Here is a 13,720-nt window from a genome sequence, read left to right as displayed (position 1 = left end):
CTCAGGGATCAAGTTCTGGATGGACTTTTTATTAAGAAATGTCATAAATATCGAGTGAGAGGCTCCTGTGACTGAAAGACTAAAACTAAGATGAGTTTGGTTACTTGACACAATGAAGGTGTTTCTATGTTTACAGCATGATTGACGTTTTTATCGGAGGTATAAGAACATCAAAGTGAACTGAATGTAGTTGGAAAAGAAAAGAGTTGGAGTTTCATGATGGGGGCTAAAAACAATTTAAAGAGTTGAAATTACAGGGAAAAGATAGATGTCACAGCAGTGATAAAGAATTAGTGTAAAATAAATGAATACTATGTGAAACTACATGCAATTTGTTAAAAGGGAGGAAACAACAGATTGAGCTCATGCAGTTAAATTTGAAAGGGAAAATTACACAAGTAGGAAACAAGAACAGCGGGAAAAATAGAAAGTTGAGAACTTTAGAAATTGCATTAACAGGAAGACATTTCTGCATAAACCACCAATGAAAGCATGATTATACATGCCTCCAAATACGATAAAGTACACAATTTGTTGAAATACGCATTTAGCCAACTGGCTGTTTAGAGAGAGAAACCATTTCAAAGAAAGAAAAATAAACTATTAAGAGAAATACAACAACTGCTGATGAAAGAGAGAGGAGCAAAGGTAGGGCAGCAAAACTGTAGCTAAGAATTATAAACATAAATGCAGAAGACAGAGAGAACTAAGCACTAACATGCAGAGAGAGAAAAACTAATACAATGATAAGAAAATAAAGCCAGAGCTACGTAGTATGTAGGAGTAGAAGAGAAAATGAGAGAAGAATTATGAATCATGCAAGTGAGAAAGCCAAAGGCAATGATTACAGTCACTCAGGGAGAAAAGATGCAACAACTACACCTACTAAATAAAAGAATGAAACAATTGAATTTAGGTCAGAAAATGCAGAGAATAGATATAATAGAAGACAGACTGAGATTAGTTTCATGTATACACACATATACTGTATATATACGTATATATATATACACACAGTGCGTGTGTTTTCTACAGTGGTCCAGAGCAGGACAGAGGAAAGAAAATAAAGAAGAGCTAGACTGATGGGAAAAAGAAGGAAGTGGAGTGACATTTAAGAATTGAAATTAGAAAATAAGTACAAGCAGGAAACAAGGTAAATACAAGAGGCAAGAAATAGAAAAGAGGGAAGAGGCTGCTTCAGCTTCTGTGTAAGGCCCGATGGAAATGATCCAGGCTTGTGATGTGATGAAGTCTTAAAAGTTCACTCAATTATCAGTTACTTTAACATTGAAATTCCAATCAATCACAAGTCAAGGCTTCTTCGGCATCAGAGCAGCATAGAAACAAAATAACCCAAAGACACGGATGAAAAAAAAAAGATTGGAAAATGTTATGAATCAATGAAGGACAGAAGAGAAAAAGAGAGAAAACTGTTTTATTTAGAGGTAACCATCAAACACAGCAGAAAAGACTGCAACAGAAACAAAGAGAAGAAGAAATTATCAATACAAGTCAAGAAGTCATTCAACAGCTCTGAGTGAGGAAAGACAGAGAAATACAGGAAAGAAAAAGATGACAGTAAAGAGTGAAATAAAGCAACAAGGGTTTGAATAGAGCAGAACAGGATACTTGAACTCTGACAGTGAGCAGTTATATCTGCAGTATTCAGATGAGAACAGCAGCCTCTGGCCTGAAACATTCAAATATTTCTGCCTTTGAATCTTAGTTTGTCTGGTAAAGCCGACAGCAAAAGACTGCATCGTATTGCAATTCCCAGATGTGCATGTGTATAACTGAGTGACAGTGAAACCGGGTTTAAAGCAGCTCAGACAAATACAACTCCCCCGGGTGAGAAGAGGAGAAATAACTCTCGATAGGCATCAGGCTCATTGGGTCGTGAGGTACAGAAACTAAAACGCTGTTGAATTAGCAGTAATGGAAGAGAGAAGAAAAAGCTCTGCAGAATCAAAGATCACAAGTACAGAAAATGATACAGGATTAATAATGAAAGATATATTAAAAGTGAAATATGTTTGAGAGGTAGATTGTTAGAAATGCAAAAAAAAAAAAGAAATGAAATTCCAACTACATCCAGACAAACATTAGTTCTGCTGTTTGTGAGACTGATACCAGTGTCACAGCTGTCTCTTGGTTGACCTGCAAATTGAACAATATTGATGTGTAACCTCACTCATATGCTCACACACACGCACACACACGCACACACACACACACACACACACACACACACACACACACACACACACAGTCAAACAGATTTTGTAAATAATCGTCACATAATAAGTCATTCAACATTGTACAAACTTTTTCTTATCCAGTTTGATCCGCGAAAATTGAAAAATTCCAGCTATTGGCTCACAAAATTCATTCTCACAGTATTTATCTCCAACTTCCGTATTGTTAGCTCACATAAGTACTCTTTCAAATCAAAAAACAATAATCCTTTAAAGGTTTTCAGCAAATGTCTATATATTACATACACAGCATCCTCTTTCAGGTGCTAAGTATTCATCAGTAGAATGGACGATGGGTCCTACACTATTTACAACTTCAGTCTGTTTAGTCTCTCGAGGAGAGGTAGTGATGGAGGCAGGAAGTAAAATCATTTCCACATTTTCAATGATCTCCCAATCGATCCTGAAGTGCCCATGGATCAGCCAATCCCAGAGTTCAGAAGAGACGTCTTCCCTCTGGTTCAGTACGGGGTGAAGCGGTTATATCCTCCTCTGTACAAACTGGCCTGTTGACAGAAACAGTGTGCCAGGTGTGACCAAGGTCTGCTGTTAACCGCACATGTAACAAGATCGCTCTCAACAGAGGAGGCGTGTGTTTTAACTCAACTCACCATTGTACCAACTCCATATGTCGTTGTTGGTCCGAGTGAGTGGTGATAGGGATCCGCAGCTGTCGTGTAAATGCGTCCGTATCTGGTCAAAGACATCAGAAGCAGATGTAAATGTCATATAGCTGGGATTCTAGAAAGGCTAAACCAGCCTTATCAAGTTAGCTGCTCTGTTATTATTTGTTTTAATAGTTCTCCCTTCATCATGGCCTTCTCCACTCGGATTTAATTTAGCCTGGTCAAAGTGAAAGACATTTAGTCTAAAAGAAAATCTGAATTAGCCTTAACAAAACCTGACGTGTAGTTGGTGTGTCCTTGTAGATTGAAAGATACTCAACTCAAGTTGTACAGCCAGTAAAGAAAAAAAGATTTTCAGTGTGAAAAGTTTTGGAAAAGTTTTTGATGTCGTTCTATATATATCTTTCTAGACACAAAACCAAGTACCTGAATTTTAAAAGTGTATGATTTATCTTTTCCAAGAAGGTTATGTTTTCGGTTTGGTTTGTTTGTTCACCGGCATGATTACGGGTAAACTATACTGGCCCAATTTTCATGAAACTCTGTAGAAGGGTGGCTCACGGGCCAAGGATGAACTATTGTATTTATGTAGAAAAGAGGTAGACACACCAGCAGTAAAAGCTGATTTGTAATCGTGCTGTGACTGGTGTTTATCTGCCTACCCGTCACTGTAGGTTGCTGTGGCAGCAGATGCTGACTGAGCCATTCTATAAGCTGCAGGATAGCCACCCTGCACAGAAAGAGGTAAAATAACATGAATAGAGCTACAGCACTAATTAAAAATGACTTCAAGGAGCAAACGAGTACAGCTACTTACATAGACTTCTGTTCCATACAGTCCATCCTGATATACCATCCTGATAAAAGTGATGAAAACAATATGAAGATGTTAAAGCAGTGAGTGAAGTGAATATACACACTGGTACTTGGACACAGGGTCTTACCCAGGGTAGCCGGGCACAGCAGTAGGTGTTGCTGCAGCAGAGCGAATCGTGTTGTAGACGGCTCGGCCTCGGCCGCGCAGCGCAGCGCCCCGGTAGGCCAAGGTGGGAGCTGCTACGGGATACGGGAAACTGGCAACTAAAGAGAAAAATAAACAGTAAAAAAAGTGAATAGTACAATACTGGTGGTCTCATTACAATAACGGATCAGCCTTATGAAGAAGAAGTTACCTGTATAGAGTTGTTCAGGTGCATACATCGCCCCCATGACAGGGTTGATCTTCCATCCAGAAGCTACACGGAAAATGAGAATAAGTTTCACAGGAGACTCCCAGAATCCATCAGCACGCAAAGGGATATGTGCAAAAGTGATTGAGGTGTCTTACTTGGAATTTCACCACTCACAAGAGGCGTCTGGGGCTTTTTGGTAACTACTCTTGCAGTGGCATTATTGACCTGGGGAGACAGAGAACGGAACAAAGGCAACGATTAAAGATAAGCATGCAGGATATTAATGTGGAAAACTAAATAGGGAATTCCCCCTCACCTCAATCTTTCTCCCCTCCACAATCGTCCCATTCAGCTTTTCTCTTGCTCGGTCAGCCTCACCAGCACTCTCGAAGGTGACAAATCCAAAGCCCTGCAAGTCATATTATTGTTTGTTTAGATTCAGTTTTTTGTTCATTAAAAATGAAAAGTTTCAGCTCTTATGACTCTGCGGTGCTCACCTTGGAACCCCTCTCATTGAAGATTATTTCTACATCAAGGATCTTCCCAAATTGCTGCAAATGTCAGAATAAGTATTTTATGTGAATATATTAGAACAGATAAAGAAAATGTAATTTATTTAATATGTACAACAATGGTATGAATGCATTGTGACACTGCATGATATTGAGAAATTCATACCCCAAACATCTGGCGGAGATCCGGGTCTCTGAAGCGGAACGGGATGTTGGAGACATGGAGGCGTTTCGGTTGGGCCTTATTTGAACCCTCATCATCACTTCCACTTCCTGCTCCGCCCCCTGATGACACCGACACGCTCAGAGACTGGGGGTCAGAGGTTAATGGGGCCAAAACGTCCTCCTGACAGTGAGAGTATGAAAATAGGAGGAGGAGGAGGAGGAGAGAAAACGAGCACAGGGATAGATGAAGAATGGACGGTAAGGAAGAGGACGTGAAAGAACAACCAAAAACAGAAAGATGGAAAACAAAAGATAGAAGAAGAAAGAGTATAAATGAGATGAGAGTAGGTGAGAAGAAAAAATGGGGAGAGGGCATCAGTAGAAAAGCAAAGAAAGAGAAAAATAAAAATAAAAATAAAGTCAATTCAGGAAACAAATCTGGCAACATCTTTCAGAAATATTCTTTTTGTGTAAATGCGTAAGCATCACATGGCATTAGGCAAAGATAATTTTCATGAAGTGATTCAAACCAAAGGTCAAAGAGCATTCAGCAACCAGTGATCCTTCTCAGGCAAATGTGAGGAGGCAGGAAAGGGCACCATTTTAGTGAGGCGTCTTTGAATACATGCCTGTAGGACAGTATAAAGCTAATGCACTGCACAATATCAATAAAGATTTTGTATCTGAAACTAAAACTATGAATGTTCACTCAAGCTTTGGCAAAGAGAGTTAAATAAACTTCAAGCTCCCCTGAAAAGCAAGAAAGACTGTAACTTAGTCCTCATATTATCTAAGCAGTTGTAATAATCTGTAATATACATTTGACAATATCTAACTAATTAAAATTGCTTCATGCAGAAACATCCATGATTTTTTGCCAAAACCAAAACATTCATTATCCCACAATGCACCACGATGCTAGTGTGTGCACGTGTATGTGTTGGTCAACCAGCATCATCAACCGTTGCAGAAGATAAACGTTAGACATATGTTTTTAAGTCAAATGAATAAGTCCAAACAAGAAAGTGAGAGTGAAAAAGTCTGCAAGAAAATGCAGGAAAAATAAATACAGTGAGCTTCAGCAGTGAGAGCCAGAGAAGGAGCGGAGTGCGTTTGAAAGAAAAAGAAACATTAAAAAGCAAAGAAAAATGACTGTACGAGTATTGATATTGCAGTCCTTTATGCAGAAGTGAGGACTTGAGTATTAGCATTCTAGTAGGAAGAGGCAGATAGTAGAAAAGGCCTCAGTGCAGCAGGGAACAATAACATTAAACCAAAGTAAACAAGGCAAAGAAGGTGCGCAGACAGCTTGAGAAGGAAGAGGGTGATGGGGGGAAAGGGAAAGAGATCAAAACTGTATGTTCCACAAGGGTCAGTCTGGGGGTCACGGTGCTGCTTTTCTGCCAAGGGTTAAAGGTCATTTATCAAGGGGCATAATTAATAAGTTGGTGATAGACAGAAAAAGGTACAGAGACACATTCACACACGGGAAAATTTTACACACACAAACGCACACAGACCACTGGATTACACTACACTGGCTTGCCATGGCTAACTACTGCAGACTACCACATCCACCCACACACACACACACACACACACACACACACACACACACACTCACACACACACACACACCACAGACAGGCTACAGAGGAGGGGAGACAGGGAGAGAGGGTTGAGGTGGGTGGTGGTTTCATGTCACGATGCACAATTGTGTTTCTGGACCTGAGCGATATTTCAGAGTGGGAAAGGGGGGTCATCTGGTCAGCCTCCCCCTTTGACCCCCTCCCTCCATGGCGACGTCTCAACTTTCCCCCCGAAAATCAGCACGGACCCGAGTATGTCAGGGGCTCTAGTAATAAAATATATAGATGGGGCCACAAAACACCATTTATGAGAGGAGGAAGAGAGATGTGTTGCAGCAGGACACAGAGCCGACCTGCCAAACAGACTAAACACCTCTGAACTTATCATAGTCGATGTGTTCATGCCTGAAGCAGATTTGATTAATGTATGCTGCCATATAATAAGCAAAACTAATTTCTGTCTAAATGGAGCCCTGGAAACCGATTTGTCTTCATGAAAGTGAAAAATCAGCCAAACAAGTATTTCAACCCGTTTCCAAATTAAATCGTATTTTCTAACAATAAAAAATGTATTGTGTTAGCAGCATGCTGCAGGATTAACAAAGTCATTTGAATGTATCCTCAAGGGACCTTGAATATCAGGAGCAAATTTCATGACAAACGCTGTCAAGATATTTTACTCAAAACCAAAACTGGGAGCCTAAACCTGGGAACCATGAATGACTCTACAAAGTATCATTGCAATCCAGGGATTGTTGTTGAGATATTTATGTGGGAACCAAAGAGTTGGACCAACCAACAGGCCAGCATTACCGGTCATAGTGCCACACTAGCACGGTTAAAAAGGCAGGCTGCTGCACTGGAATCAAGAAAAATATTTAAATATTTTTGAACAAGTTGATTTTTAATGGAAACAGGTTGAATGAATCTTACTGGCAGACGTTGTCACTTAATTTAAGAAAGCAAGAAACACAATTACAGATATAATGGCATGTTGAGAGGGTTTCCTTTTTTGCAGTGTGACAAACTGTGTTGAATTTTCTTAACAAAAGAAACGTTCTAAAATAGCTATTCTTTTACAATTATTTTTCTATTCACTTTTCCAACAGTAATACTTGTGTCCTCTCTCAGAAATCTGTGTGATTTGCTTATATGAACCACAAAAACTCAACATAGAAAGTTGTGTCGTGTACAACCTCTACACACTTAACTGTTATCTGTCAATATCGTCACAAAATGCCATAATTTTGAAAGGTGATCTGTTTCATTGCCTGCTAAATAAGACACAGGGGAGACAGAAAAGTGGGGATTTATTTTCACCAACAAATCCTCACTCAGCTGCCGCCCCTCACTTTGAGTGTGAGCGACATTCCCGTACATGGACACAACAGTGGCACTGGGTCTCTAAATATAGAAGGCAACTCTATGTGGCCATGTTCCCCTGATAGGGCTTATGGATGCTCTACCTGAAGCAGCAGGGTTCTGTGTAACATTCACTTACTGAAGATCACATTTCATTGGGACATGGATTGCTTGTCATGATGTGCTTCCACTCGCAAACGGTTCTCACCGTGTTACTGGATGTCAGAACCTCCACCCCGTCGAGCTGAGGGCCCTGATATACCCTGAGCTGGGGATGTTCGGGGTACTCTGAACTGTGGTGTGCAGAGGTAAAATCAAGAGGTGGCAGTCTGCCCACAGATGTTGGTGGACCTTGACCAGGCGGCGGGTAGGAGGGTGGAGGGCCGTAGACCTGAGGCAGGGAGGGGTCACCACTGCCGGGGCCGGCCTCCTGAGGGGGGCCTCCCTGAGGAAGAGAGAGGGAGGCAGGAATGAGCCTCACAGGATATCAGATGTCAGAGGTGTAAACAAACTAACCACCATGTTGTTACTGTTGTTCTCCTTTCACAATGATGAATTGTTAAACAACTTGAATATAGTTTATGATGCATAAACAAACATCAGATAAACACAAATCTCTCCAAGTTGAGAATGACAGAAAGAAAATCCCAACCTCTGAAGCTCTTCATGCTGGTTTCAGACAAAATGACTGTAACTTGATGAAATACTAACATTAAACGGATCTCTAACTGGCAGTGGTGGAAACAAGAATGTACTCAAGTACTTTTCCTTAGTACATTTTTCAGGTACTTTTTTCCATTTTCCACTACTTAAATTTCTACTTCTACTCCACTACACGTCAGAGGCAAATATTGTACTTTTTAATCCATCGCATTTATTTGAGAACTTTGGTTACTTTTACAATAACAAATATAATAAGGAATACATCTTTATAGTAGCTATCTGTCTTTATTGATCCCTGGAGGGAAATTCAGCAACACAGCATTATATAAATTAATTAAAATTAGTCTCACCTTTATCAGCTGCAAAATTAAAGTGATATTAATGTATCAATAGTAATAAACCAATAATTTAACTTAAATTATTCTGAAAATAGCCATTCTGCATTGTGTGAACTTCTACTTTTGTTACTTTTAGTATAGTACTTCTGCACCATTGCTACTTTTACAGAAACTATTTGATGATTGATAAATGAATTCAAATGAATTGCCAACAATTGTGATAAATAGTTAACCATGTGTCATTTGTCAGGCAGAATGCCAAATATTTTGTGGTTCAAGTTTGTCAAATCTCTCAAATGTCTCAGGTTTATATTGTACATTTTGTTTTACATATTTTTGTTTTGTTTTAAACAAAAGAACCTCCTGAAACAATGTGAAATTGTAGATACTTTTTCAGTTTAATTTTGAGTGACTGAAACCTGACTCAGACTCATCTTAAGATCTGCTCACTGCAGCCTAATTTCGGTCAAATCACACTGTAAAACTAAATGTTAGCTCCTTCCAGTCAGAAACAGAAAGAAATGTAAATGAAACCCGCTCACAGAAACAGAGGTGAACATCCATCTTATCCAAGTTAGGAGCTAAAAGCATCGTCTTACCCCATTACTGCATTCCTCGATCTCTAATGCATTTTCCAACAACTGCGGCATCTTTTAATGCAGCTGACCACCCGCCTACATAAGCTACGCTACTCATCCACCAATCACATCAAATGATCTCCAGAGCATAAGGGACCAGGACGCCACACCAGCTGTGGTCATCTGTAACTGTCAATCACCTCATCCCCCACCCACACTTCCCTTTAAACACACGCACACACACACACACACACACACACACACTCTCTCTCTCTCTCTCTCTCTCTCTCCCTCTCTCTCTCTGCAGATAGAGCTGTTCCCTCAAGATGAGGTATTTATGAAAGTAAATGCTTCTACAGTTGCAAGTCAGTAAATCATGGTAAAGGTTGACTCTAAGAATACCACGTTTGAGACGCCAACATGGTTTTATTACTCTTTCAATCACATTATTTTTAAATAAAATGTATCCCCCACTTACTACTCTATAGGAAAAAGCTCTTTCATTTTTTTCCCAGTAATAATTCTGACTTCATGCCCAAATATTGAAGAATTACAAACCATGCATTTGTGGCAGTAAAGAGTAATACAATGACTCAGATAATCACATTATATCAAAAGATATGGTTAGTACAGAACTAGTTACTACTTACAATACTTTGCAGCTTAGGATTTTACAAACAACATGAAATACCTCATGAAGCACAGCTGTTGGGAGGTAAAATCTTGTCAATGTTTTTAGTGACTATGAAAAATACAGTAAATACAAAGCCAGCAGCTTGCTGGTTAGCTTAGCTTAACATTAAGACAGAGGGAAACAGTTAGCCTGGCTCGCCGATTTCACCATTTTCTTTTATGAATTATGATGAGATATATGTTGATTAGTGAGCTTTAAATGTGTTGGTAGGTGGATTTTGTTTTATCTTTTGGAAAGAGCCGGGCTGTTTCCAGTATTTCTGCTAAGCTACGCTAACTGCATTCTGGCTGCAGCATCATAATGAATGGACAGACATGGAAGCGGTATCCATCTTCCTCTTGTCAACATATTTCACTGAAGGTCAAACTTCTCCCTGAATCGAACATTTTTCGATTGCAGTATTAATATGTTCACCTCATTAAAGGTTTATAGAAGTCTTTGCATCTCTGTATTCAAACATAACTTATATCCACGTGTTGACTTACATGCAAAAAGCCACACGTTTGTCAGCCAGCTTCAGGATTTAGAGGGATTTATTTTAATTAAAAACTCTCTCCACTCTCATTTCATAAACTTTAATATATATCTCTATCAGCTGTTGCACTCAAGAGGTGTGACAAATTAAAGATATGAAGATACAGTGCAGCTCTAGCTGGCAGCATTACAGTTCATCAAGACCCCTTTAATGTTTTCTGTTTTGAAAACCAGCTTCTGCAATCCAACAGAATATTTACAGTTGGTTTAACAGAGATTAGACTGAACACACTACGGAACAACTTTGTTTCTCACTCTGGGTTCTCTTTCAATTTAAAGACTACAAGGCTGTCAGTCACAGCTTCGAGCTAAATGCTAACGTCAGCATGCTAATATTCTCACAATGACAATGTTAAAACGCTGAAGTTAAGCAGGTATAATGTTTATCATGTTCACAATCTTTGTTTAGCGTGTGAGCATGCTCACATTTGCCAATTAGCACTAAAAACAAAGAACACCGGAGGATGGGATGGCATTAGATTTGCAGGTGTTTTGGTCATAAGGCACAAGAGGCAAAGTCAGGAAGGGACCACCAAAGATATTACAATTCATCCTGAGGGGGACATTGATGTGTGTACCAAATGTTATGGCGACAATGGTTGTTGAGATATTTATATTTATATATGATAAATAATCAGTAATATGGGTATAATGACTAAGTGGGTAAAGGCAAATAATATAAGAGCTAGAAAAGTTTAGTAAGTTCAGAAGCCCTACTGGGATATAAATTAATTAAAATGGACACATTTTAAAAGCCAACCCTGCTATCATGTTTGTTGTTGTGATTCTCTCTAATTCTGGAAAGTACAGTATAATGAGGGATTCTCCAGTTTGTGTAATTTCCAGTATCGTTCTGGAACATGTTTCCAAACATGCCAACACTAACCCGTGTCTGTATTGTGTTCCATTTATCGCAAGAAACCACTAATGTCTGACCGCCTCGACCCTCCTCACCGAAAAAAAAAGACAGATGGTTCAAGATAACACAATCTTTTAGATATCACTACCAGTCTTTGTATTCCCACAGACTGTAACCAGTCTGCCTGATTCACTATCACAGTGTCAGCAGACACGGTGTCCCGCCTTCTCCTCCTTGCAGGCTTTTTTTGATTTGCATTTGTTCCCTCTTTCTCTTGTCTCCCTCCTCAGCTGTCATGTTGTGGTCAGAGGTCAACGGCTCTGAGCCAGGTGCCTGCTGGGACAGCTGCCACAGGATTTACACACAGACGGCACTAAACTGCAGATGTGGCCTTTTAGTGCCGGCCAAGTTACAAATGTTAGTGAACTTGAAGCGTATTGGGAGAAACTAAATATCAATTTCTCCACCCATTCATTCTTGACATATTGAAGGTTCCTTTAATAGTATTCTAAAAGATATTTTTGGGGCTTTTATCAGATGACAGGAAAGATGGAGGAGAGTCAGAAGGCAAAGACATGTGCCAAAAGTCCCTGACCGGATTTTAAACTTAAACTCTTCGCACAGATGTTTCGCTTCAATCATGCAAACGTTTCTACAGACAAAACTCGGAAATATAACATTTTCAAGTAGTAAAAGTTCAGATTGTTTTGGAGAATAATCTCATCCCTAAAGGCTCTAAACTATCTTTGTGGTTTCAGTCACCTCCAAACAATACTTCTCTTTTCTCAAAGTACCCATCTAAACTGTTCTAACTAAAAAATAATAAAGAATAGATGTGAATATTGTGCTTGAACGGCTAAATACTCACAATGCACTTAAATGCCCAACAGGCAAGTTTCACACCTATTATAAGTAGAGTTGAGTGCAGAAAACAAGAAAGGTGACAGAATCTCCAGATAATCTTATCTGCTCAGGAAAGGAGGGCTAAAAATACAGCTGGTGTGAAGCACAGAGACAAGGTAGAGCGATACCAGATGCATTGTGACATTAATGGTAAGTCAGGGACACTTCGACACATACACACACACACACACACACACACACACACACACACACACGAGTACCGCCTGCTGGCATCACTGAGACCAGTGGACTAATGATAACCCTAATGTATCGTTACTGTTAAATAAATAAGATTTTTCGCAATCAGTGAGCTTCGACCAGCTTCTATCAAGCTTCTAATCTCTCAGTTAATGTTTAGTCACTATCAAGCAATACAACACTAAACTAAATTAGATGTAATATGTGACAGCTTATCTTTATTCTTCTGAAGCACTTTGATCTTGTTCTATGGAAGATGCTATAAATAAACGTTACTTGCTTACTGTAATTACTTACTCATTAACTGAAGAAAATAAAAGTTTCTTCTGGGGAATTAAATGTTTTCCTCTTTACTATTGTCTGGATGGTTTATTGGCGACACTGACATTAATTTAACTTACAATAAACAACTATATATAGACCTTAAAGAACTAGTTGATACAAAAAAAGGATAATATATATTTGTATCAATTAATTGTTTCAGTCATTTTTAAAGCAAAAATTGCTCGAGATTGATTGGTATCAGCTTCTGTGAAAATTTGCAAATGTCTTAAATTCCTAGGTATTCTGTGATAGTAAAAGGGATTACCTTTGGGTTCCCCACTTTTGATCACATGTCAACTAGAGGTCCAAGAAATGCTGATTTATTAATGAGCCCAAACTCATTCAACTATGGACTGTATTCAAATTTGTAATCATATAATGACACTCTTTTTCGCAACCCCTGAATCCATAGTCACCTTATAAAGTCTCAACAAACTGGACATTTGATGACGCAGGGTTGTGAAGACAAACATTTATGTGAGAGCAAATCAAGGAGAGTTTTACCTGAACTATGCTGGGGTAGCATGTGGCTGTCTGTGGGTAGACGGGGAGTCCATAAGGCTGGAGAATCATAGTGGGTGAAGAGAGCATGGCCCAAAAACCACGCACAAGGAGACAGGGAAGGGTAGAAGATGGGAGGAGAAGGAGAAGGAAAGCAAGGGAAAGGAAAATGTATTATGCAGTCAGGAGAGCCGGCGATCAGGCTGGGAAAAAAAATTAAGAAAAAAACCCAACAGGAGAAAACAAAATCCAAGAGGGCGAGGGTAAGAAGAGTTCAGACTCAATTCAACCTCACAGATGAATCAAAGACGAAAACACAAAGAAAGTCCACAAAACAACCGATGCCCTGTCCAGATTAGACAGGATACAGAGCAATGAAAGAGAAAGCAAGTGAGCCTCTGTGTGTCCATCAGTTGATCATGCAGCCTGACGGACAGAAACACATGC

The 13,720-nt window shown here is 39.4% G+C and overlaps 1 protein-coding gene across 3 annotated transcripts; it reads right to left on the bottom strand.

The window, feature by feature from the left end:
• Positions 1–1,420: 1,420 nt before the first annotated feature.
• Positions 1,421–13,671, bottom strand: rbfox1l (RNA binding fox-1 homolog 1, like). Of its 3 annotated transcripts, none has more exons than XM_031852958.1 (12): positions 13,277–13,671; positions 7,890–8,126; positions 4,732–4,911; positions 4,551–4,604; positions 4,370–4,462; positions 4,209–4,278; positions 4,054–4,116; positions 3,826–3,961; positions 3,699–3,738; positions 3,544–3,611; positions 2,867–2,948; positions 1,421–2,761 (listed from the first exon to the last, which is right to left on the bottom strand). In XM_031852958.1, exons 1-12 carry the CDS (start codon positions 13,361–13,363, stop codon positions 2,717–2,719), a joined length of 1,155 nt encoding a protein of 384 aa, XP_031708818.1. In that variant the 5' UTR covers positions 13,364–13,671; the 3' UTR covers positions 1,421–2,716. The 3 variants fall into 3 exon arrangements, with proteins under 3 accessions (XP_031708818.1, XP_031708820.1, XP_031708819.1); XM_031852960.1 differs by lacking the exon at positions 13,277–13,671 and adding an exon at positions 9,282–9,322; XM_031852959.1 differs by lacking the exon at positions 13,277–13,671 and having other exon boundaries at positions 4,732–6,585; positions 7,890–7,978.
• Between the last annotated feature and the right edge of the window lie 49 nt (positions 13,672–13,720).

Source organism: Anarrhichthys ocellatus, unplaced genomic scaffold (assembly GCF_004355925.1).
Source record: "Anarrhichthys ocellatus isolate YVR2014 unplaced genomic scaffold, GSC_Weel_1.0 scaffold13, whole genome shotgun sequence".
Classification (NCBI taxonomy): Eukaryota; Metazoa; Chordata; class Actinopteri; order Perciformes; family Anarhichadidae; genus Anarrhichthys; species Anarrhichthys ocellatus.
Note: the sequence above shows the minus strand (reverse complement) of the source record. Positions and strands in the feature narration are given on the sequence as shown.